Source organism: Oryx dammah, unplaced genomic scaffold (assembly GCF_014754425.2).
Source record: "Oryx dammah isolate SB20612 unplaced genomic scaffold, SCBI_Odam_1.1 HiC_scaffold_18, whole genome shotgun sequence".
NCBI lineage: Eukaryota > Metazoa > Chordata > Mammalia > Artiodactyla > Bovidae > Oryx > Oryx dammah.
The window spans coordinates 103,052,117-103,078,415 of NW_024070202.1; the positions used below are offsets into that span (position 1 = coordinate 103,052,117).

The following is a 26,299-nucleotide window of genomic DNA, read 5'->3' on the forward strand; positions in this document are numbered from 1 at the left end:
CTTTGTCGCTCACACCGCAGACTAAGGCAGGTCAACCACATGGAAAAGTGTTGCTGGATCCAGGGCCTTTGAACACAGAGGCTCACACAGGACATGCTTTAGGGGATGCGGTAGATGAGGCTACCAGGTACCAATTTTTCCTTTCCTTTCCTTGTGGGTATGTAGAAGGACTGTATTTCCGGGTCTGTTTGAAGGTGGGTGTCAGGTGACACCAGAGCTTTAACCATAGAAAGGTGACATGTCATTTCCTGGTGGAAACATTTAAGAACCAGCGCACACTCCTCCATATTCTATACTGCCCCCTCCTCCACTGCCAGTCATAATTTTTCTGTTTGGAGGCTTCCTAAGACTGAAGCATTCTGAAATGCTAAGTCAGTATGTGGAGGATGGGTTCCCTGGAGGGTGTCTGAATCTGCAGCAGATGTGTAAGTGAGAAAGCCTCTGAGATTTTGGGTTTGTTGTGATCATAGCGTATCTCACCCTAGACTAGACAGAGGGCTGGAGGTGGCACACGTTCCATCCACAGTTCATTGACCAGGAAGGTTGTGGGAGGCTGAGAAATATCTTTCAGCTGTATGCCTGTTGTATGCATGAAACTCTTTTTTAAAAAATAAATTTATTTACTTAGTTTTGGCTGAGCTGGGTTTCTGTTGCTGCGCGGACGACTCTCCAGTTGCGGTGCCTAGGCTTCTCATCGCGGTGGCTTTTCTCCTGGTGGAACATGGGCTCTAGGGTACTCAGGCTTCAATAGTTGCAGGGCATGGGCTCAGAAGTTGTGGTTCCCAGGCTCTAGAGCACAGGCTCAACAGTTGTGGGGCACGGGCTTAGTTGTTCCTCGAAATGTGGGATCTTCCCAGGGATCGAGCCCGTGTCCCCTGCATGAGCAGGCAGATTCTTTACCACTGAGCTACCAGGGAAGCCCTGCACGAGATTCTTGATTCTAAAAGTTGAGGTTTTCATAAACTTTGGAAGATACATCACCTTTGTCTCTAAATATTTCTCCTGCCTGACTCTTTTCTCTCCTTCCCAGACTCCAATTAAGGCTGTTTGGGGTTGTCATACCTTTTATCCTGTTATCTTACCAGACTGACTTGTTAGTTCTATATTTTCAGCAGACTGATCAGGCTTTTTAATTGCATGTGCATCCAATGTTTTATTAAAACAAAGCGTGGGTCACCATTATTCCAACTCCTGAAATCAGCGTCTTCATTTCTCTGTCCAGCTGCTAAGCCAGTGCCTTGGATTTTATTTTACCTGTTTGCTACAGTAGTACCTCACTTTCAGGAACCAATGTCTATATTAGTCAGGATAGGCTAATTGCTATAATTTATTGTTGTCGTTTAGTGGTTGTGTCCGACTCTTTGCGACCCCATGGACTGCAGCCCATCAAGTTCCTCTGTCCATGGGATTTCCCAGGCAAGAGTACTGGAATGGTTTGCCATTTCCTTCTCCAGGGGATATTCCTAACCTAGGGATCAAAACTGCAATCGCTATAACAAACAACCCAAAAATTTCAGTGGCTTAAATATTATAAAAAGGCATTTTCTTACTCTTTGTGGCTTTGTACAATGTGGTTTTATTAGGAGGCCATGAAGTCATTCAGTGGTCCCACAATTCTCCAAGCCTTCAGTCTTTCATTAGCTCTTCCACATTTCGCCAGAAATTGAGGAAAGAGATTGTGGATAAAAGTAGGAGAGTTTCTTTTAGGGCTATTAAATATATATATATTTATTTGACTGTGCTGGATCTTAGTTGCGGCACTTGGGATCTTTGGTCTTGCAGCACTCGGGAACTTTTAGTTCCGGTGTGTGAACTTTTAGTTGCAGCATCTGGGATCTAGTTCCCTGACCAGGGACTGTACCCAGGACCACGACATTGGGAACTTGTTATCTAGCTACTGGACCACCAGGGAAGTCCTGGGCTGGCCATATATATGTGCCAGGAAAGCTAGGAAATATAATCTGGCTGTGTGCTCAGCAAGAAGAGGAAATGGCTTTGAGAATATCCAATTAGTCTTTGCCACCGTTGGCATTATCCCTGTTTTACAGAAAAGAAATCTGAGGCTTGAGAGGTGAAGTGATCTCCCGGCTTTTACCATCATAAACAACAGAGCTTGGGATTGGACCCAATATGGCTGACTCCAAAGCCATGCTCTGAATCACTCTGCTATGGATAATGCTTTCTCTCTTATCGCCTTATTGGCCAGTGCTATCTTAAGACCTGGGGCAATCATTTCTCTTTTAGAAGGGCTTCTTCCAAGCACCCACTTTTCCCCTTCTGGTTCTAGCTTTTTATCTATCAATGGGTAATTTGTTCTCTTATAAGCAGTATGGTCCATGGGCTTCAGTTCAGTTCAGTCATTCAGTTGTATCCAACTCTTTGCAACCCCATGGATGACAGCACACCAGGCTTCCCTGTCCACCACCATCTCTCGGAGCTGCTCAAACTCTTGTCCATCGAGTCAGTGATGCCATCCAACCATCTCATCTTCTGTCGTCCCCTTCTCCTCCTGCTTTCAATCTTTCCCAGCATCAGGGTTTTTCCCAGTGAGTCAGTCCTTGCATCAGGTGGCTGAAGTATTAGAACTTCAACTTCAGCATCGGTCTTTCCAATGAATATTCAGGACTGATTTCCTTTAGGATTGAATGGTTTGATCTCCTTACAGTCCAAGGGACTCTCAAGAGTCTTCTCCAACACCACAGTTCAAAAGCATTCATTCTTTGGTGCTCAACTTTCTTTATGGTCCAACTTTCTCATCCATACATGACTACTGGAAAAACCATAACTTTGACTAGACAGAACTTTGTCAGCAATGCCTCTGCTTTTTAATATGCTATCTAGGTTGGTCATAGCTATTCTTCCAAGGAGCAAGTGGCTTTTAATTTCATGGCTGCAGTCACCCTCTGCAGTGATTTTGTAGCCCAAGAAAACAAAGTCTGTCACTGTTTCCATTTTCCGCCATCTATTTGCCATGAAGTGATGGGACTGGATGCCATGATGTTAGTTTTTTGAATGTTGAGTTTTAAGCCAGCTTTTCTACTCTCCTATTTCTCTTTCATCAAGAGGCTCTTTAGTTCCTCTTCGCTTTCTGCCATAAGGGTGGTGTCATCTGCATATCTGAGGTTATTGATATTTCTCCTTGTGATTATGATTCCAGTTTGTGCTTCATCCAGTCTGGCATTTCGCATGATATACTCTGCATATAAATTAAATAAGTAGGGTGACAATATACAGCCTTGATGTACTCCTTTCCCAATTTGGAACCAGTTCCTTGTTCCATGTCAGATTCTAACCGTTGCTTCTTGATCTGCATACAGACTTCTCAGGAGGCAGGTGTGGTCTCATCTCTTGAATAATTTTCAACTATTTGTTGTGAGCCACACAGTCAAAGGCTTTGGTGTAGTCAATAAACTAGATGTTTTTCTGGAACTCAGTCTGCAGCAGATAAACAGTCTGAGAGCCAGAGCAATAAGACATCCAAACAGAATACAAAAAGACATAGAAGCAGATATTAAGCGGTTTCTTGAGAAGGGTACCTGCACTCCAGTATTGTTTTATATGTGCTGTCAAATGCAGAGTGTGTCAGTAGATGGGACTAGATCTATAGATGGGAGCGTGTAAAGAGAGCACTCATGAATGGGAATTAGGTGGTTGTCTTACCAAACCAACGTGGTCTTGCTGACGCACAGTGATTGGAAAAAGGTTTGAAATCATTGTCTGTGCAGATGTAACTAAGCTACCAGCCTCTGCAGGGGTCCAGCTGGAGGGTTGCTGGCTATCCATTTTACCCGGCTCAGTTGAACTAGATGCAGCTGTAACTCCAAATTCTTAGAAAACAACTCTTACTGTTCAGATTACGAGCTGCTTGGAGGACACGAGATTGTGAAAGTGCTCTGGATCAGCGGAGGCAGGTGGAATGGACTTGATTAATCATCGTGCCTGGTTTCAGGCCCACAAGACTGGAGGACTATCAGACTTCTGGCTGTTTCTTCCCTGTAGAGTGAGGATTAGGGTTGTTGCTGAATAGGGTGTTGGGGGAGGGGTTGGTGGTGGGAGGGAATGGTTTCCAACCTCAAGCAGCACCAGGCAGTGTAAGGAAAGTAGATCTTCTAAGGAAGATCTGTTGGAGGATGTTTGCATGGATCAAGTTGGGCCTATATTGTGCCAGGTGGGGGAAGGAGGGTCCCAGGGCAGAAGGGAGGGACTGAACACAGTGGAGAGGTCATGAAGACACCCGCCCCATCAGTGTTACATTTACACTCTGCTCTTGGTGTATTCTCTGCTTTTACACTTACTTGATATTGGCTTGTGTGTGTGTGTACTTAGTTGCTCAGTCGTGTCTGACTCTTTGCAACCTCATGGACTGTATAGCACGTCAGGCTCCTCTGTCCATGGAGATTTTCCAGGCAAGAATACTTGGAGGGGTTATTTGCTTAAGCTTAGCTATTCCCAGGGAACAGTTAGGAAACACGTAAATCAGACTTACCGAAAACAGTGCGCGTGTTGTTTGGAACAGCCTCTCGGGCAGGACCTCCAGGACCCAGCGATATGCCCCCAAAGGAAGGGGGGCTTGGTGAGGTGGGAGCATCTCCCTGCAAAAGCAAAGCAGCAGGGAGCAGAGTCCTGAGCTGCCTGCTGGGTGAGAGAGCCACCTACCTGTTGGCTTGGCCCTCCTCTGGGGTCTCCTTGGCTCTGCTGGGAAATAGTATTTATTACTGGCCTTTAGAATTCCACTTTCTGTTCATCATCAGTTCAAGGAAAGCAGTTTTTTTTTTTTTTTTGCTTTGAAGGAACATATTAACAGCAGTAGCTTTGTCTTTTCACTTATTATTATTTTACAAATTTTATTTATTTTCCTGCTGTACAATGTGAATCAGCCATGTGTGTGAGCTCAGTAGCCTCAGTCGTGTTCGACTCTTTGTGACCCTTCGGGCCATAGTCCCCCAGGCTCCTCTGTCCATGGAGATTCTCCAGGTAAGAATACTGGAGTGGGTTGCCAAGCCCTACTCCAGGAGTCTTCCTGACCCAAGGATCGAACCCGGGTCTCTGACTTCTTCTGCTTTGGCAGGCAGGTGCTTTACCCACTGAGCCACCTGGGAGTGTGTATACATATATCCCCTGCCTCTTGAATCTCCCTCTCACCCATTCCCCCATCCTGCCCCTCTAGGTCATCACAGAGCACCGAGTTCCCTGTGCTCTACAGCAGCTTCCCACTAGCTATCTATTTTACACACGATAGTGTCAATGCTGCTGCTGCTGCTGCTAAGTCTCTTCAGTCGTGTCCGACTCTGTGCTACCCCATAGACGGCAGCCCACCAGGCTCCCCTGTCCCTGGGATTCTCCAGGCAAGAGCACTGGAGTGGGTTGCCATTTCTCTCTCCAATGCGTGAAGTGAAAAGTGAAAGTGAAGTCACTCAAGTCGTGTCCGACTCTTAGCGACCCCATGGACTGCAGCCTACCAGGCTCCTCCGCCAATGGGATTTTCCAGGCAAGAGTACTGGAGTGGGGTGCCATTGCCTTCTCCGAGTATCAATGCTGCTCCCCCAATTTGTCCTGTTGTCCCCTTCTCACTGTGTCCACAAATCTGTTCTCTACCTCTTTGTCTCTATTCCTGCCCTGCAAATAGGTTCATTGGAATCATTTTTTGTAGATTCTATATGTATGTATTAATATACAGTATTTGTTCTTCTGTCTTTTCACTTTAGATTTAAATAACTTTCCAGAGACACTAATGCTGAGATCTTAAACACAGCTGCCCTGTATCTCCCATTGACACACTCTTATCTCACTTGGAACATAGGCTCTGCTTCTCCCTCCATTTCCATGGGCTGTGATCCCTGGAGTGCATTTCTCACTGAAGAAGTTTGTTGGACGAGTTCTGAGGTTCTGTCAAAATTTTTTGCGTGGATTTTTATGGAACTTGAGTTTTGGTTGAGTTGCATTTAGGGTTTATTTGTCCTGAATTCTGGGACACGTGGAATTTGGCTGGCGGGAAGGTGGGTTGGTTGGGCAATGAATGCAGCCTGATGTAGCATGTTCATTTATCCAAATATTTCTTGACCTCCTACTCTGCCTAGCAGGGTAATAGATGCCATGGAAATAAGAGATGAGAGAGAAATCCTTACCTGCAAGGCATTTGTGGTCCATGGGGAAGGAAAATCAGGAAAGAAAGGTTGACAGTGTGGCTAAGAATTATGCACAAGAGGTTGTGGTGAGGGGCACCCACCTTATCAGGAGCCTGAGGACGAGCCCACCAGAGGGATGAATCAGGCTGGTTCTCGAAGGGCACCCAGTGTGAGACAAGCAGGAGAATCCCAGGTAAAGGGCAGACACTTGACAAGAAAGAGCTCTGAAGAGAGGAAGGGACTCTGGGTGCAGGCCCTTCTTCCTCTGAGGCTGAAGGGAGAAAGGTTTGTGAGGCACAGGCTTCAGGAGCGGGTGGGATTGAGAGAGCCCTGTGGGGACCTGGATTTCTCTAGGTGACTCTGGAGAGCAGGGATTGCGGCTGGAGAGAATGGCAAGTTTCCAAGCAGCCACACATGGAGCCGATGACGAGCACAGATGCTGGCCCGAGGTCCCTACGGTTCTGGGAGCCAGGGTGGAGAAGCAGAGCCATGGATGGTTGAATTCACAGCAAGTAGGTGTAGCAGGAAGCTCAGGGTACCAGCGAAAAGGGCGTGCATGCCAAGTCGCTTCAATCGTGTCCGACTCTGCAACGCTATGGACTGTAGCGAGCCAGGCTCCTCTGTCCATGGGATTCTCCAGGCAAGAATACTAGAGTGGGTTGCCAGGCCCTCCTCCAGGGAATCGTCCCAACACAGGGACCAAGCTGCGTCTCGTGTCTCCTGGATTGGCAGGTTCTTTACCACTAGCACCACCTGGGAAGAAGGAATTCCCTGGTGGTCCAGTGGTTCGGACTCCATGCTTCCACTGCTGAAGGTGTGGGTTCAACCCCTGGTCAGGGAACTAATATCCCTCAAGCCAGGTGGTATGGCCAAAAAAAAAGAGAAGGTGGTTGGGGAGAGTTTAGGCTGGTTGGGGACCTTATGAAACGAGGAGACACAGAAAATGGAGGCCCAGGAGCCTGGCGGACCTGAGGCCCAAGAACCCTGGCCATGCAGGAGAGGATAAGAGTGCTGGGTGAGGAAACGGGGGTTGCCGGGGGTGTAATATGGTACAGCTGCTGTGGAAAATTTTGGCAATTCCTCTAAAAGTGAAGAATCACCATATAACCCAGCAATTCCACATTCAGGTATTTATCCCAAAGAACTGAAAGCAGGGACTCAGGTGCTTACACCCCCGTGTTTCCAGCAGCATGGTTCACAGAAGCCAGAAGGTGAGTGGTTACTCACTTGTCCATTAACAGATGAACGGACAGACCAAGTGTGGCGTACACAAATGATGGAGTGGTACCAGTCTTTGAAGGGAACGAAATTCCGATATGTGCTATAACATAAGTAGACAAACCTGGAAAACACTGTTGAGTAAAAGCAGCCAGACACAGAAGGGCAAATATTGTACTGTTCCACTTACATGAAGTGTCTTTGTTGTTGTTGTTGAGCCTAGAAAAGGCAAATTTAGGGACAGAAAGTAGAAGGTGGTTTGGGACGATGAAAGTTCTAGAAATAGCTATTGGTGAGGTGTGCACAACATTGTGAATGTAATTAATGCCATTAACAGTCCATTTTAAAGTGGTTAAGATGGTAACTTTTATGTTATGTATATTTTAACCACTTTATGGTGGTTATGTGTGTGTGTGTATATATGTATACATTATATGTATACAAAAGATTGCTGGAAGGGTGAGGAGGCCCAGTCAGAGCGATGTGGAGTTTCTCACAGTGGTAGAGCACTGGTGGGCAGTGCTGGGGGGGCCCTGGTGCTGGTGAGTGGGGGGCTGCCTGGCACTGAAGTCTGGTGAGATGGTGGGCCTGGGTGCACAGGATGGTGACCCCTCACCCACATTTGGGATGACTTTGCGGAGTGCTTGGGACAGCAGATGACAACAACGCCTTAGGCCTTCGGGATGGAGCTGGGAAACGGCAAGGTGAGTCAGTGGCAGTGAGGAGACGACCCCCTGTTCAGCTGCCAGGGAGCAGGTAGTGACATGACCTCAAGACTTCAGGCACATACAGTCCCGCCGGCAGATTTCAAATGCAGTGGTGGGTTATGAACGTGTTCAGAGGTATTAAATATTTTCCAGAGGGCTAAATAACTTAAGCTGTGACTCGTATTAACAACCTCTGCAGTCTCAGAACTGGTCTGGTTCTAGAATAAATAAATGTGCCAGGGCGCGTGTACAGTGATTCCAAACAGTTTAATGTAATTCCAAGACAAAGTGTGATTACATTTCTACACATATACAATATGCATATGTGAGTTTACAAATTTTAATTAATAACTCATTTCACCTCAGAGACCGAAAAAATGATCAAAAAGAAACTGTGAGTAACAAGCTATAACATAGTTCACCACAACGGGACCCCCCCCTTTCTCACCCTACAGTTAGTAATATTACAATTAAAATAACTATATTCTTCTATAATTTTTTTCTGTTAAAATCATCTCATAAATTTACAATGCTATTATTAGTTTCCAAGACTAATATAAATTCACTCCATTTTTCTACAACGAAAATGATCATTAATTTAGAAGCACACGACGTCATGATGAAAAACACAAGCATTTTAGTAGCAAGGACTTGATCAGTTAAGAATTATTTTTCTTGTAAAACATTCTAAAGCCAAGTAAAATATCCATTCTTATAACATACCTATAATATGAGACTAAGGAATAGGTTACATATAGGCCTACAACACATTGGTTTGTCTTTTTTTAAAAAAAGTAGACATTTATAAATAAAAAAAGAAAAGAGGGACAATTCACATAGGAAAAAGAGGTACACGAGAAAATACTGTTGCACGCAATAATTTTCACAAAGATTAACATGGATTAACACTTTTCTTTTTTTATTACAGAAACCGTACAGTGAAGGAACACAACAGACCAGGGCTTCCATAGGGTAATTGAGCTGAGATGACCTGGCAGAGAAAGATCTGGGCGAGATGGCCCTGGGGAGGAGCCACGTTCCTTGGACCGGCGACCGAGCCTCACCGGATCTCCTCTTCCCTGCTCTCTTTCTGGGGAGTGAGTCTTTCTATCCAGAGTGTCCTGATGTGTGGGCTGTTGAAAGGTAAACATTTCTACAGATGCCTTCTCTTTCCATCCTAATGGATACCATTTTTGGAAACGGGATATAATATCAGAGGCTGCAGCTCAATACATGTGGTCAAAGCAAAACGGGATGGAAAATTCCAGTCATTCTGATGTGTTGTACCGCCCCCCCCCACCCCCAACACTCATCTCTGCCCTGTTACTGGGGACCCAGAGAGAGCAGCAGTACCCTTCGGGGCCACCTGCCTCCACTGCAGCCCGAGGTGGTGACTGGGTCCCCTGCATCCTGCTTTTCCAGTCCATGTGCGACGGTGCAGCCTGGGTCATCCCTGGCTCCTCTGATATACCAACCAGCTTCCAAAAGCTCCTCTCCTTCCTCATCCATAAAGCTATACTTTTCCTATCCGAAATTTGGTTTGATATATATATACACACACATATATATCAACATCTATTATCTATACAGTGATTCTCCTAGACTAGAAATACTACTGCCCCAAAGTATGACTTCCGGGTCTACTTCATTTGGTTAAAGAAATGCACACAAAGAGGATGAGGAGGTGCTTTGGGGGCCAGAAATGATTGTGCCCTGGAAAAGCCATGGGAGAAAGCTTTAAAGGAGCAGTAATGCAATGGTGAAAGGGTGGAAAGTGATGGGAAGGATGAGATGGCAGGGAGAAACCATGTGCCGTGGAGACGTCTACAGGAGTATCTGCCGCAAGGGAGGAGAGGGAACTGGGGTGGGGCACGCTTTAGGTTCCATTCAGAAGTCACAGAAAGCTACAAAGGATGGGCATGGTCAAGTCACTTTCCATTTCCCAAGTTCTTCCTTATAACCTGAGCCAAACTATTAAAATAATAATAATAAAAATAAATCCATTGCCCCTTCAACCAAGCAGGCGAATAGCTAACAGGGAGGCAAGACCACCATTGGCAAGGCTAAGTGGGTCCTTCTTCCTGGCTCTTGAGAGCCTCCTGGGCGTCCTGGGTACCTGGGCATGGATGGGGCTGTGGGGACAGCAGGGCGGAGACCAAGGTGGCCACGTGTCGGGGGGGTGCGGGGAGCAGTGCCCCAACACAAGAAGGGGGCAAGGGTGCTGGGAGGTTGGCGTGGAGGCTGGCTGAAAGGAAACGAGAGAGAAGGCAGAGCCCTTTTTTCAGATACAGCATATTTACTTAAAAGAAAAAGCTAATTTCTATTCCTGTTTTTTAAAAATATGATTAAGCCCCAAAGACAATGACATAAAATATATTTGGTTATTTAAATCACGGGAGAAAACCAAACAGAGGAAAAGTGATAGCTGAATTAGGAGGGGCAAGACAAAAACTATTTTACGGTGACATTTCCAACCGAATACTGTGATAAGAACGTGCTATCAACAGAGTTCACAAGGAAAAAGCAAGTGCATTAAGAACCACCGCCAGTTCCCTGGTCCCAGGTGTTTTGCAGTTTTTAAGGTGTTATTTGCTAAAGGAATGCCCTTCAGATCACAGCAGGTCCTCTGAGCTAAGGCTGTGGCACAAAAGAAGAAAGGAACCAAAACACTGAGGGCAGCTGGTGCCCTCCAGGCTGCTTCTGCATGGCGACGGGCCCTCTCAGTTGTGACCTCTGCTTGGATAGATCTCATAATCTGCCCCCCTAGCTGTCCTTCAGTCTCCAGTCCCTTCCTCCTGCTCAGCAGCCCTTACAAATCTCTAGAAAAAAAAAAGTTTAGGCCTCTTCTTTGGGGTCGGCCCGCCCTCATGCCTGGAGGATGTACTACCTACCCTCTGTTTACTGACTAAAACTATGAGCTGTTAAAAAAAAAAAAAAATCTAGATCCCACCTCCTAACGACCTAGGCTTCAAATAGAAGTTTGATAAAGAGTAAAAAGTAAACATATCCTTTTACACTTACTTTGTTTTAAAGGACAAAAGGAATAAATGACAGCAGATATATGGAAAACCCAACCAGTAAATATAGGCACGGGGGTGTATAATTCTCCCCTGCAAAACACCAATCAGAGTATTGCTGGGGCCCCAGAAATAGCAGCTGTACCTTTGGGGCCACCTGAATCCCAGTGTCTTCTACTGCCTGGTGTCTGGAAGTCAGTGGGTTGATTAATAAATTAAACATTCAAATCAAGACAAAATCAATGAACTAGATGTCTATTCTCTCTGCCTCTTTCAAGATGTCAAAGAGAAGGCCTTGACCACCAGTGTGCATATCATGTGGCAGATCTTTGCACCTGGCCCAGGCTGTGGACTCACCCCTTCCTGCTCAACCTGGAAGAAATCGCTTTACATTCTCTCAAGTTCCCATGGAAACCAGCAATACAGATGGAAATGCTCACGGTGGGCACAGTAGGGGCAGAACACACCTGCCTTGGGGGAATGTGGCCTCCAACTGAAGAGGCAATTGCTGGGGTCTGAAGATGTCAGTTATAAACAGAAATTTTCTTTAAAAAGTACCAGTTTAAATGTAAACTATAAAATACTTTAACTATAAAATGTGGCCAGAAATATGTTTAGTTATCCACAGTCAATTGTTTATAGTTTATGCATTTAAAATGTGACTCTCTTGATATCTTAGAAGGCTAACAGCATTTTACAGTAGCTAAAAACATATATACTTAAACATATGCATCTGAAACTCACATTTGATTACAAAACACAAAGAATATTCTCTCCCTTGGTTTAATTTATGTTGTAAAGATTACCTATTTTCAGAGTTCACTTAAGCAACAATGACCAGGGTGTGCAGTAATCGTTATTTTCAGCCCACACAGAGTTTATATTTATAGTCTTTTAAATTCCAAGAGCAAGCTGGCTACATGATTTCAAAAAAGGCTAAAACCAGGATGAATGCCCACGTTTGAGGTAATTATTGCCATCAGGTCACAGTTTGTGTAAGATAACGTATCTAAAACCCTCTTAAAAAAAAAAAAAAGAAAGAAGTCTTCAGGTGTTCTGTCAAGAATTCCAGAATACCTATTCAAACCAACCAGGATCTCAAATTCTGATTAGCTGGGTTTGCTTCCAATGGAATTAAAGCTCTAGAAGACTCTAGAACTTGTGTAAACTACCTAAGAATTGAGGCAAACATGCCTGGAGCCAGTCAATAAGGAAATTTTTAAAGGAAAAAAAAAAAAAAGAAACTGAAAACCCCATTCCAAACAACTGCAGAGATATTTCGTAACAAAAGGTAATGGTTTTCCACAAAATTAAAAATCTAGTTCTAAAGCATTGCTAAATTCTTGCCACCTTTCAACCAAAGGAAACATGTTTCTATGTTACTGTTAATCTCCCACTTCAGCCAGAGGCTCTCCTTCCTTGTATCCTGAAAGTTGGTTAATTTTTCTTCAGTTTGCACAACTGTTGCTTCCCATTTCTTTGAGAAAGAAAACTATTTTGAAAGAAAACTTAATTTTGTTCCTCTTTCTAAACATCATCTTGATCTCATCTCTCTCTTTTTTCTTTTTTTTTAAAAATTTTTAAACACAAAGAAAAAACAGTTCCTGGACACCAGACTCACACATGATATTTACAAATTTGGTGTGAATCCTGCCTTTGGTTCTACCCAGAGCTGAAGAGTGGACCGATTACAGAGACCAGAGTCGTTATGATATTTATCAGTGCAGTAAAAAATAGTATTTTGAAGAAAATATATACTTTTAGTATTGCCTTTCTAGAATTAACTATAAGCAAGAAAAAAATATCTTTTTAAAAGAAGAAAAGAACACTTTTTTTTTTTTCTTCACTCTTATAAGAGTCTGTTGTAGCAGCAGCACTACTAAAGCTAGTTGGTACACTGAAAAGGAATTGAAAATGAACTCTACTATGATTAATCAAAAGAGACTCCCCTAAGATTTTCTCTAAAAGTCAAACTGATTCTGCCCTTGCTGCCTGGATCAGATTCAGGACTCCCTCTACATACAGACCTTCTGCTGAGCTCCGCGCACAGGGCGGGGGTGGTGCGGGGCAGCGCTCCTGTGAGGCCCTTCTTTGCGCACACACCCAGGAGACAGCTGAGGTTGGCGTCTGTGAGCTGGGCAGACCCAGGTCACGGCCGGCCTTCCCTACTGGCTTGTGTGACCCTGGGCTGGTTACCAGTTCACCAAGCCGTCTGCCTCATCTGTAAAGGGACTAGTACTGCTGATTTCACAGGGCTGTTATGAAGACGAAGTGAAACGGGATAAACGGGAGCGACTTCCAGCACAATGTCTGGCACACAGTCAACAGGAGCATCATTAGATGGTTCACCAGAAACACGAGGCCACTCACTGATGATTATTTAACAAGGGAAACAAATTCAGTTAGTAAAGGTCTCAAGAACACAAAATTTCACTAGAAGCTCGGGGATTTGGGGCCACTCCCAAATCCTTGTATTTCCTTTCCTTAACACAGCCTACTTTCTCAGAGAGTCGACTGTCTCACCAATTTCCTCCTCTGTAAATGGAGGAGAAGGGTGTTGTGAATAGGGGTGAGCCTGAGGGTACTGGGAGGCTGTGCTCACTAAGGGCTTGGGATGAGCCTGGTGTATTTGAAAGCATTCAACAAATGTTGGCTCCTACTCGAGGGACATGGCAAGTTTTAACAAAGAGACAGTCAACGTGAAATTCTAATGCAATGAGAGTGCAATCAGGGGCTCGCAGAGGCTCCTGGGACTCAAGCTGGGGCGTCAGGAAGCTCCCCTCTGGCAGAGGTACCCTGAGCAAGCATGCCCTGCAGAAGGGTCGCTTCTCTGCAGATTCTCACTGAGTCTCAAATGAAGAACTGGCTCAGAGCTGGCTCTCTTGGACTTCTGGGAGCTGCCAGAAGGATGGGAAAAACCTCTCCTAGGTTGGGTCACTCAAGTGAGTGAGGGTGCCAAAAGCCTTCAAGGGGTTTCTACTGACTTTAAATATCAGTTCGCCATCTCCAACTCTCCATTGAGTCCCGTCTGTGGAACTCAGAAGTGAGAGTCCTAAGGCATCGAAGCAGAAAAGTACTGACCCCCTGAGCCCGGTCCTGGCGTGCACCTGACCCAGACAGAGCTGCACCTCCTGGCCGGTCTGCTCCGGCAGATACCCGAGGTAACTCGAGGTGAGTTCCACCCACAGATCCATGCAGTACCTCCAGTTTCCTGACAGCAGCAGCATTTGGGGGTTACACACCTCCATTCCACTTACAAGATGAGCACAGTTTTAAAATAAAGGCAAAAACAAAAAACCCAAAACAAGTCAGGCAAGAGAAGGACATAAACGGGATTGCATCACTGACAGAGTTATTATTGCCGGGAGAGGAAGGAGAGTGGAATGCCATTCTGTCCACATCTGGGGGTGTCTTTGAGGAGAGGGTCTTTGGCTAAAGAAAGGAACACTTTCACCTTCCTTTCCAATTTGGTTAGGACAGCTCTAGCTTGCTCAACTCTGAAGCTTCCCCATCTGAAATCTCTAAGACACACCAGAAAGAAAACACAGAGAAGGGGCAAGAAGCAAGTAGGGTCCCTGGGGCTGGAATATTTCATGGCAGAATCGCTTGGGCTGGTGTTGAGCAGCGCCGGGCAAGGTCTGCGACCCGCAGAAGGAGCCCTGGCCTCTCTGCTGCTGGAGGGCACCTCGTTTTTCTCTTCTGTCCCTGCAGCTACTTAACAGGCCATGGAGAGCCCCACATCCCACCCCGCCCCCAGCACCAGAGAACCCAGGATGAAAGCTGGGGCTGGCCCGTCAACCCACCACGTTTCATCAACCACAGCCCATCAGCAATAGTTCCTTAAGCCTCCTCATCTCCTTCCTCCAGTTTCCAAGAAAGTCTGCTCCACTCACTCACACACACTCACACAACCCAAATCCTCCACCACAAGCTTGTTCAAAAATGAGTGTCTGCAATTCCAGAGATCCGGTTGAGGGAAATCCGCCTGTTAGCAGCTGGGCTGATCTTTCCTTGCCTTCCTTACATCCCACAGTCTGGTGTCTGGGCGGGTTGAGTCTTCAGGCTCCTGCAGCCCGTCAGCCACTCACCACCAGTAAGGCCAGAATGTAAAGACAGTCCAGGAGACAACCAACCCTTCCTTTCCCTCTGAATTCGACCAACCACATGCTCCACGTCACAGTATTAATTGGCACCAAGCCTCAGACTCTCCCACCCATCGGCCTGCTCACCCTTCCCTTGGAAACAGCCAAAACATCGTGAAAGGAGGCACTATGCACAGAGATGGCGGCGCAAACACCCAAGGTGCCTGCGAGACCGCAGGAGCAGAAGCAAATCAACCTGCGGTTCCCAGCGCTCCGGTTCCCAGGCTCCCCTTGACCTGTCTTTTTTAGCCTGCTCCTCTGAGCCATAACCATGTTGCTTCAGTAAAGGAGGATGGAGCCAATTCCAGAGCAGATGATGTTCTAGGTTATTTGTGGTCTACATGAAGACTAGGTTGGCATCTCTCCACTTGGGAGCTGCATCCTGGGATGGGCAGCCTTTATTCAGCCTACCTGCCAGGGCGACTCAGGGTTGGAGGGTGGGGTGGGAGTTCAAGCAGCTGCTAAGGAACCCACAGAGGGGCTCATCTCTCCCACTAGGGCCTTCTCCGAGGGCTTCAGACCCACAGTTTTGTGCTTGGGTTGGAAGAAAAAGGCAGGTGGGGATGCGGGGAGGATACTAATGTTCGCTGAGTGGTGAGGGGCTGGGCAAGGCCTGGCGTCTCCCTTCATTAGCCTCAGTGAAGCCCGTCATTCCAGGCCTTCCTTCACCCACCTGGGGCCTGGTAGTTTCTGGGTTTGGTGGGCGGCATGTGGGCACCTCAAACTGATTTAGAAAGCCTGTGGCACCCAGCATGGTAGCCTGAAGGGCACAGTCAGAGCGCAGTGGGCATCGCTGTAAGGCCCCACTGTGCCCCTCCACTGGCCAACCAATTCAGGGGGGCAGCAGCCCGCACTGTCCAAGGATCTGCTGGACACGGTCAGTGCTCCTCTGGCCTCCTACTATCCCTCTTTTATTATTATTTGTTTGGCTCCACAGTTTGTCCCTAGAATTGTGTGCTGAGACGTACTGGGTGAGGGCAGGGACTGAAGAAGTGGGCAATGTGGTTGGTGAGGGGCAGGGAGGCTGACATCTCCCAGGGGAAGGTACCACCTGCCTAAGCACCTTCCATCAGCTCATTACCATCAGTGGCTTCTAGGAGGCAACATTATCTATACACTGAAGGGTATAAGCCACACTTCTGGCGGGCAGATGGGAAATGGAGGGACTTTTAGGGAGGGGGCTGGGTCAGCTCTGGGCAGAGGGGCTTCTTTTTTTTTTTTCCTTGACACGTCAGTATAAGATGTGAGGCAGGCCCAGGGTCTATTTAGCAGATTTCAGAACAGGGAAGGTCAGAGAGGACCATGCTGAGGGTTCAGCCTTCAAGATGCCTCCTCAGATCTCTTCCCAGGCCACTGAGAGTCTAGAAAAATCTAGTCTTGATGGTGACCACGAACCATGCTGTCCAGAGCCCAGGTTGGCTTACAGAGAGATAAAGGCTTTGATTCTTCTTCAGCCTTTTGTTCTCTGGTGGATCATTCTTGACAGCTTTTTCCTGATTCCTGAATCCTTCCTTCTTTTCTTTTCTTTTTGGTCTGACAAAACTGGACATCTGGATGTCCCTCCTGTCTACTCATATACTCACAGATATAATAAAATAAATTTAAATATTAAAGAGAAAACACAAAGATACTTGGAATAAATGTGCACCTTAAAACCCCAACTAAAATATCAAAATGATGATTAGGATAATAATTACAAAGGTTAATAACCAAAATAATTAGTACAATAATATTATCTTTATGAGCAGCATGAAACTTTCATTTCCTGATCGGGAAGGAAAGGAAAGAAAATGTCAGGTGAAAGAGTAACTTCCAACTTAAGTAGACAAAATAATTTTCATTAAAGTGGAAGGCTACGTTGTCTTTTCCTGTTAAAAGATCAGATCTAGAAAGCGCTGGAAGTGAACAGTACCAGGGGTCCAGTACGCTACCCAATAAGGCAAAAACACTGGCTCGTTTGCAGCCATGACTTGTGCGACTGGGCACAGGGAGGGTCAGATGGGGCACTGCTGCCCTCTGGATGCCGCGAGTCCAGAACAGAGCTCCGTCTGCAGGCTGGCGTGGCTCCATCAGTGCTCGGGCTCACGTGTTCTCTGGTATATTCCCCGCCCCCACCCCCATGGACCACTTTCTGGTTGTCTCAGAATGGCGGCACTTCCCCACATCCCGATAAAAGATGCATCGACTGTGGCGCCATGAAGACGCCATCGTGTCCTGCCGCAGGCGGCTCCTCGGCGGACACGGGGTCCTTCCTTCCTTGCAGGCTGAGGCCGGGACTAAGCTGGTTCCAACCTGGGGACCGATTTCTTTGTAGGGTAAGTAGAATTGATGCATGGAGAGGGGATATTTTCCAGAGTTATTTCACATTTCACAGCTAAGAGCTAAGGTAAGGGCTGGGCTTCGTTACTGAATTAGGTCATATATCAAGATTAAAAACACCTTTCACAGTAGATCGTTAAGGGAGACCGCAGGATGGGGAAGGAAAGTGAGGGAGGGTGGGTGCGGACTGCTGTTCGAACCCGGGAGCGATCTCTCTGCACCTTGGAAACTTGGCTTTGGGGTCAGGGGCTCCGCATCGAGCGTCAAATAATAAGGACCACAGTTAAAATTCCCATCTGGGACCAGACAGCACCTCCCAACGTTTTCATGTGTAACAGTAAATTTGCTATGGATAGAGAGACCTCTCCACCCCCACCCCCACCAGTGTTCAAAGCCTGAGGAAATTTCCAGAACGTTATCAATGATGCACAGAGGGCAAACAGCAAACTTCCTTGGAAACTTGACTGCCTTTGGGTGTGTTTTCCCAAGGGCTGTCCAAGATCACCGGTTTACCCTCGTGAATGTCCCTCCAGCCTTCTGCCCACCCGAACCCTCAAAGACCAGAAACGAAGGCATGCCTGGGGTAAGCCTGGGTAACGAGAGGAAAGATTTAGCAGCAAATGACGGTTGGCGGTTGTCTACAGAGAAAGGGATCAGGCAAAATGGTTGAGAGCAAAACACAGCCTGGTGGGGTGGGAGGGTGGAAGCAGAGGCCAGATGGGCAGGGCTGGCGGAATGGAGTGTGGGGCGGGTCTGAGAACACGGGGCGGGCCACCAGGTCCGCCTGCAGACGGCGGGTGACCAGCCGGAAGCCAGTGCCGGGCCTGGAGGCCGTAGGCCGCTCCTCTCCTTTGCTCCTTGTGTCAGAAGCAAGGCCAGCATTCTTGAAACTGAGATGGGATCTGTGGTCCCACAGACGGCAGAGCTAGCCCGCTGGGGGCAGAACTGGGTGAGGGTGCAGGGTGGGGAAGTCAGTCTCTCTTGCTTTGTCCACCAGGGAAAAGCCACGCCAAGCCATCTCCAGCGTCAGCCTCACCCACCACCATCCACCTCCTGCAGCCCTCTCCTGACCCACTGGCTCTCTTAGCCCCTGCCAGTTCCCTGCTCCTCTGCTAGCAAACAGCCCGGGGAAAGACAACAGGTTATTAAAAAAAAAAATTAAAAAAAAAAAAAAAAGGAAAAGACCAGAGTAAAATGTTGCAACAGCACAGAAGAAGGGCTGAGAGGCTGAGACGTGCCTCAGCCGGCTTCTTGGAGTACCGTGGAAGTAAACCCTCAACCGCGTCCCCGGTCGCTAAGGCACTAGGAGGAAAGGATGTAAAAACCAAGTCTGCGAGAGCCGGAGGCGGTGCCGGGGGCGGGAGGGCGCACCTGGATCACCGCGCGGGGGACGTGCCTGCGTGAGATCGCCTTTCTTGTGCAATTACAGTGAGGATAGTCTATTGGTATCAATGGGGTGAACACAAAGCAGCACAGACAATTGCACACTGCTACATTTACCAGGGTGCTGGCCACGCCGCAAGCCCTCCGCTTCAAGACGCGGGATACACTCAAAGAGAAGAGATATCTTCAGAAAAGACCAAAAAAAAAAAAAAAAGCGATAGTTTGCAAGACACATCATTAATGACATTTGAGGAATATCATTGCTTAGGGATTTATCCAGAGTGCTCAGAAAGAGAAAACACACCCTCTCCCGGGGTCCTCCTTCAGCCCAGCTGTCCGCCTGCCCTCTCCATTAGTCCAGGCAAGTGGGCCAGAACCAGGCTCCGCCAACCCTGACCCAACCCCCTGACCCAAACCCCCAGACACCAGCCTCCTCAGGCCACGGCCTGTCCTTTCCAGAGGGCTCCCAACCCATTATAGAGTTCTGGAAAAATCCCTAATCCTTATGTTCAATCATTAAAAATTTATTGGATTTCCATATCAGGTGTCCCTGACAGCAAATTCTTAAACGTCACTTGCTGCCATATGAAAATAATCTTTGAAAAGTTCATAAAGTTCTTCAAAAACGGAGGCCCCCCTCCCCCTACTTCTGGAATCTTCCGTGGCTCTTCTTCTCCTTCTTTCCAGTTTGGTGCAGAACGGGTTCGTGAGCTGTTGTTTTGTTACTGACGTTTTATTTTTTTTCCTTTTTCTTTTTTAAAATAAAAAGCATAGATTTTCCCCCCTCCTTAAATCCCTTCCTTTTCAAAATGTTCTCTCCTCCGCTCTCAGTCCTCCTACTTCCTAGTTCAAGTTTCATCTGTGTCCCGTCCCTGCCCCCCACCCCTGCCCGTTTGCATTGTTTCTGTGCGGCATCTTCAATACAGAAGCCCCAGCTCCCCTCTCCGTCCCTCCTCCTCTCCCTCTGGCCAGCCTCCCTCCCGTCCCCTCCCCTTCCAGTGTTTATATGTAAGGGTACTGGTTGACCTTGGCCGGGCTCAGTGGGTATCCAGTGTAGACTGTGGAGGCTGGAGAGGCGCTGATGTAGGTCTGGTGGGCAAACTGGGCTGGATACTGACTCGGGTGGATGGTGGGCGAGGGCAGGACCCGGGGGCCCATGCTCACGGGGACCTGGTGGACGATGCTGGCCGGATAGGCAGTGTGCTGCACGGTGTGACGCGCTGAGCCTTGGGAGGCCACCAGGTGGGCCACGGTGCCCGTGGAGCCCAGGGCCGCGGGCGCCGTGTAGGTGTAGAGGTGGGGCTGGGCGGGGAGGTGGGCGGCAGCGGCGGCGGCGGCCAGGTGGGGGTGCACAGTGCCGTGGCTGGGACTGTTGTGCGGGAAGGAGTATGGAGCCTGGGCCATCGTGGGAGTGATGTAGGCCTGCTGCCGTCGGTGGCTCCCGGCGCGGTCTGCGGCAATGTGCTGTTGAGCCTGGAGAAGGACCAGGAGGACCGCGTTGAGGGGGGTGGCGGGACTGGACACAAGCATGCGCAGAAGAGCATGGGAGGGGGAAGCGGGCAGAGAGGGAGGGGGAGGAGGGGGAAGTGAGGACTGGGGAGAAAGCGGAAATGAGGGCTGGGGATGAGGCGGAAGTGAGGGCTGGGAAGGGTGGAGGGGGAGGAACGGAGAGGGGGGGAGGGGGTAAGGGGAGAGGAGGGGAGGGGGTAAGCGGGGAGGGGGGGGGGGGGTAAGCGGGGAGGAGGGGGAGGGGTGGGGAGGGCGGCGAGGCAGGGACCACAGAAGACGCCTCGTTCACCTGCTGGGAAAAATATCAATCAACCTGTCCGAGAAGCGAGGCGGTGCCCCGCTGTTTCCTGGGCCGGGTGACACACCGACAGAGCCAGCTGCAGAGGCAACAGGAGACAGCATGTCTCCCGAGGACATCCTGCAGCTGTGAAGTGTCACACGGGATCGTCTCTGAGTGCGGACCACTTTCCTGCCTCACCATGAAGTCCTGCTCCCCAAACAGGCTCTCAGAAACATCGCCATCTTCTGAAGTCACATACAAATGAAGCCACCCACTCTCAGCTGGAGACGCTAAGTCACAACACACACCTGGTCTAAGTCACAGCACACACGTGGTCTTATCTTCCCTCCCGGCTACTAAGGAAGCAGGGCTGGAGTCCACTTTGCAATTCAGACCCGAGTGATCCTAGACACACAGGCCTAGTGCTGGCCATGGAGACACCGCCTGGTTGATACTCCCCTGAGCATCAACCACTGTCTCCCAAGTCTGCCGGCTCTTTTCCTGGGTTTGGGGTCCCTGTGTGAAGCCTCCTCTGCTGTAATGACTCAGGAGGCTTGGCCTGGTTGGACTCTAGGTCTGTCTCTGGGGTTCTGGCCTGAAGTGGGCTTGGACCCAGTGTTTTACCCTTTGCTGGGCTGAAACGGCAACATGTGGGCCAGACTATTTTTAAGCAGGCACGGCATCACTAAGTGCTTTGGAACATCAGACAAGTCATTTCGCATTGGACTGGCTCTTCATGTATTGAGGATCTACCTTCTCCAAGGTGACCCGCAGCAGAGGGAGACGACCACAGCTCACCAGGGCACTTCCTGCTACCCCAGGGCACCCGGTGAGCTGGTGGGAGGAGGGGGGTGGGGGGCGGGAGGGGGTGGCAGGTGTGCTTACCTGGCTGAGATTGAGAGGCTGTTGCTGCTGGAAGTGTGGTCCTGGCCGCTGTTGCCGGTAGGCAATCGCTCCAGACGAGCTCCCTGAAGAGTGACCGCTGGTGGAGGTCACGTTGCTGGAGGACTTGGACTTGAAGGAGGACGAGTGGTGACTGGTGTTGACTGTGTCGGGAGGAGGAAAAGGGCACAGGTCAGTCACAGGTCCTTGGCTACCCGGAAGACCCTGCCCCAGGGGGAAAACAGTAGTCTTCCGAGGACACAGTCCTGAGACTGGACGATCCCCCATCAGCTGCATTGCCCCCAGACTCGGTGATGATGTTGACTCTGGACTGACACCTGGGCTGCAGCTTGTTCCACTGGTTGGGAGCAAACCCTGATGGACTTTAGAATTACTATCTGGTGACACTGAAAAGCCTTAAGGGTCGTCTACGAGGTGAAAGGAGCACTCTCTGAGGTTCCTTGTGTTCCAGCCAGGGGTGCAGTGGGGGGCCACCTGCCAAGATGCAAAGACGCAGTGACAGATGTAGCAGGGTACCGAAAACTGAGTCTCAAAAAAGGGACTGTGGTCTCTCAGACAGCAAGGAGACCAAGCTAGTCAATCTTAAAGGAAATCAACCCTGAATACTCATTGATGCTGAAGCTCCAATACTTTGGTCACCTTATGTGAAGAGCCGACTCACTGAAAAAGACTCTGATGCCGGAAGGATTGAGGGAAAAAGGAGAAGGGGGCAACAGAGGATGAGATGGTTGGATGGCATCACTGACTCAATGGGCATGAGCTTGAGCGAACTCCAGGAGATGGTGAAGGACAAGGAAGCCTGGAGTGCTGCAGTCCTTGGGGTCATGAAAAGTTGGATACAACTTAGCAACTGAACAACAACAATATATCCAGTGGTGGGGGGAACAACCAGAATAAAATGAAGAGGGGGAGGTGGTTTATATTAAAGAAACCATTTCAGTCATTATTGGTGCTAAGTGACCTGTGAAATTCCCAGCAGAGTGGGACTTGTGTCTCCAGGGGGCAAAGTCAGAGAACCGCATGCACGGGCACAGGACATATGCAATTGAGAGTGACCGCTCGCCTACCTTTCAGTGTCTCTCCTGACATCAGGTATTCCTGTCCTGAAGCTTTGTCTAGATGAAGAGGAAGTGATCTACAGTGAATGCCAAGAAGCCTTCGGCACAGGGAGTTCGGACACTTGCCAAAAACTGCAGTGTCCTCTGCAGACTCCCCGACTCTAAAACCATCCACGTTTGAAGAGCCTCCCAGAGTAGGGACTTTAAGAGAAGACCCCAGTAATAGGAGAAGCGGCAAGACGAACCCAGGACCTCAGAAGGCAGGGCTATTTCTTGTGCTGTCAGTTGTGAGAATTTGGAAGATTTATTGGGGATGAGCATCTTTGGGAAACATAAGAGCCTAATATGGTCTCAGTCAGGCACCCCGGGACTGTGAGCGTAAAAAGAGCACATCTGGTCATTGCGAGGTGGAGCTAGTGGTAAGAATCCGCATGTGAATGCAGGAGATGCAAAAGACGCGGGTTCGATTCTTGGGTCTGGAAGATCCCTTGGAGGAGGGCATGGCAACCCACTCTTGCCTGGAGAATCCCATGGACAGGGAAGCCTGGCTTGCTGCAATCCACAGGATCGCAAAGAACCAGATACAACTGAGTGACTGAGCATACTCCGCACTCTGGCTGTTCTAGGGGGTAGGATGCTAACAATTAATGAAGCACACTTGACATACTGGGTTGGATCAATTCTATTACAAATCCCAGGGTGATGAGATCAAAGTCATGATGAGGAGATGCCTGAGGCTGGGGCCGGCAAGAGAGAATGCTGATTAACTGTTGATAGAGACAAAGCTGGAGAGTGAAGGCAAATCGGGAACCTGGGAGCAGGAGGCTGGGGAGCACTGAGGGTGAAAGGAGCCTCCTACCTGGAGGCAACAACCACTCCCCCTACCCCCTGCCCCAGCAGAAGGAGGGCTACCTCGCTGGGAAGGGGCAGGTCCTAGCAGAGACCCCAAATTCAACTGTGTATTGGTGCCCAGTGGCTCTCCCATCCTACCCACTTAAGCGTGAGATGCCCAGGAATTTGTATTCTTCACAAGCTACCAGGAGAGCAGGAGCCAGCCTGGCCCTGGTGGACACAGCTGACCTGCGTCATGGAATCAGGGTCTGTGCTCAGACCAAACTTGGTTAGACTCTCAAAGGCCCCCCAAAACCTGGGGGTGGGGGTGGAGGTAGGGGTTCAGGGGACCCATTGTAGGGTGAAGGATGGAAAGCTGCAGATGTTGGCTATCAGGACTTCAGTCTCCATCACTCAGCCATGGGGCTACTGTGCTGGTGTTCAGCTCCTCCCTGACCTGTGGATCACCAGCTGTGCAGGCTGCCTGGGCCCAGCTGGGGCCAGCACCTCTCTGCTCCTGTGTCAACGCTCTGGGCACTTTGTGGTAATTACACTTGAGGGAGAAACTCTTAAGTGCAAGGGACCCACAGCTTGAGCCTGTAAGTGAAGAGGTTAGAGAGCTTCAGATGAAATGGATGTGACAGGGCCAGGCCACCATCATCACAGGGACAGGAGTGGGGGCTGCATCAGAGCTTGTCAAGTTGCCAGAGCAGGGGAGCCCAGAATGAGGGAAGAGGGTCTTGAAAGGGACCAAGAGACTAAACTAGGAATTTCCTCCTGTGGAGAGAAATGAAGTGACCTCGGAGTGGAGAAGGCAAGTGCTGAAGGTCAAGTTCTTGGGGCATATTTTGGAGCTGGAAGGAGGTACAGAGCTCTCTACTTAAGCCTTGTTGTTCAGTCCCTAAGTCGTGTCCGACTCTTTGCGACCCCATGGACTGCAGCACGCCAGGCTCCCGTCCTTCACCATCTCCTGGAGTTTGCTCAAACTCGTGTCCATTGAGTCAGAGATGCCATCCAACCATCTCATTCTCTGTTGTCCCCTTCTCTTGCCCTCCATCTCTCCTAGCTGCTCTCAAAGATCTGCTGCTCGGGAACAGGCCTGGGTTCACGGGTAGCCCCTGGTGGCCCTGTCTGCACAAGGCAGGTGGCAGAGTGCTTCAGATCCCGGGTGAACCCTGGAGGGCCAGCCGCATGGCTGTGGTGGAGTTAACCTCTCTGTGCATCTATTTTCCTATGTGGAAAACTGGGAAAGTAATGGAAACTACGTTAGGGTTGTTGTGAGGATTACCTGAGTTAAAGGACGCAGAATGCTTAGTATCTGGCACGTGTTAGGCTCTTAATGGTGTTAGCTATGGTTGCTGTCTTTATTATTGAGCCCTGTTCCTTGGCTAAGGCTGATGCTCAAGGAACAGATGTCTGCCCCAACTTGGGACCATCAAGTCCTGTCTCCTGGGACAGGGAAACTGGGAGCCTGGGGGTCACTGGGTCAGGGTGATGCAGTGCCCAGAAAGCAGGCATTGGGCCTCCAGTGGCTCAGATCAAGGAGTTCTGTCCCATCCAGGACTTAGTGGTTGACCTTGCCCTCAGTCCTGCGTTTTCCTTATGAAAGGGCAGAGTTCGTTCTGTTGCCTTCCAGAAGAACCTTAACTACCCCAAGAGACCTGAGGAGGCTACGTGAGACATTCTCAGGGATCCCTTTCTGAACTGGGACTCAGAGAGAGAGAAAAAGGACCAAAACAAGAATGAAAGAAAATGGACTATTGGCTGCACGGCCTCTGTCTTGATCTGAGAGGGCTTGGGGAACCTCGGGAACCCCGCAAAGGTTGCGGTTCACACTTTGGCCATAAAGGGGCCGAATGGGCCCCAGGTGGCTGAGGAAGGCTGCTCTCCTGATTCTTCTGAGCTGAGCTAGGAGGGTTGTGCTGCTAATGGTGGGTGTCAGTGTTGAGAGACACCACAGGCTGGCGGGCCGACGGGGACCACAATGACGCTCCTTCCTGCCTCCTGCTGTGAAGTCACACCACGGGCTTCCCCAGAGACAGCAGCATGAGGTGCTTTAGAACCAGCAGCCTTTCTGAGAATTCTGAGAATAACTTCCTTTTTTTTTTTGGTCCAAAGTATCCCTGAGAGATTCTCATCCCTTCAGCTCTAACAGTCTTTGTGGAAATATAGTGGGGTGTGTCCTCAAAACCGCAACGGGCGGCCCACAGCGTGACAGCTGATGGTGGAAACGGGCAACGGAATGTGAAAGGGGTGACCAGTGGGCTCCTCAAAGCCGCCTCCATCCACCTCGCTGTTGTTCTGGGTCCTGACAGAAAACCGCTGTGTTAGGCGGGGCAAAGCTGGCCTTCGGTTTCCTCACCTGTCTCAACTAGGGGTTGGACCACCTCATCTTAAAGTTTCAGAACTCCCAATTTTGCCAGCACCAAGACCGACAAAGCTCTGAGCTGGAAGATGCCTAACCTGTGATGATGTCGCCACTCTCTCATGCATCCTCCACTGTGTTTAAAAGGCCAAGGGAATTTCAGCATCAGTTACTCACCACCCCCTCTCCACCCCCATCGCCTGCCTTTATGAATTCCCAGAGGACCTGGGTAAGGTCTGTTCTGAGCCAACTCTTGCAGACCACTGTCCTGAATTGTAAAGGGGCCATTACTGCTACGGAGTTTCTCTGAGAGGTCCTGGAACATGGGCATCCTCAATTTACAACACTCATCATCTCATTCTGTAGATCGACAATCTCTGATTGGAAATCCCTGAGGTCAGACACTTTTGAAATCAAGACTTTCAGATTTTAGAAGGGAATT

At 49.0% G+C, this 26,299-nt stretch overlaps 1 protein-coding gene across 4 annotated transcripts in view; it reads right to left on the minus strand.

Moving 5' to 3' along the window:
* Nucleotides 1-8,298: 8,298 nt before the first annotated feature.
* HIPK2 (homeodomain interacting protein kinase 2) overlaps nt 8,299-26,299 on the minus strand; it is a 205,728-nt gene continuing 187,727 nt past the window's right edge. For all 4 annotated transcript variants that reach the window (XM_040259987.1, XM_040259989.1, XM_040259988.1 and 1 more), the window contains exons 14-15: nt 21,586-21,746; nt 8,299-20,384 (exon numbers count right to left, since the gene is read on the minus strand). In XM_040259987.1, coding sequence (XP_040115921.1) covers nt 19,914-20,384; nt 21,586-21,746 — 632 coding nt within the window. In that variant the 3' untranslated portion in view covers nt 8,299-19,913. The remainder of the gene's footprint in view (nt 20,385-21,585; nt 21,747-26,299) is intronic.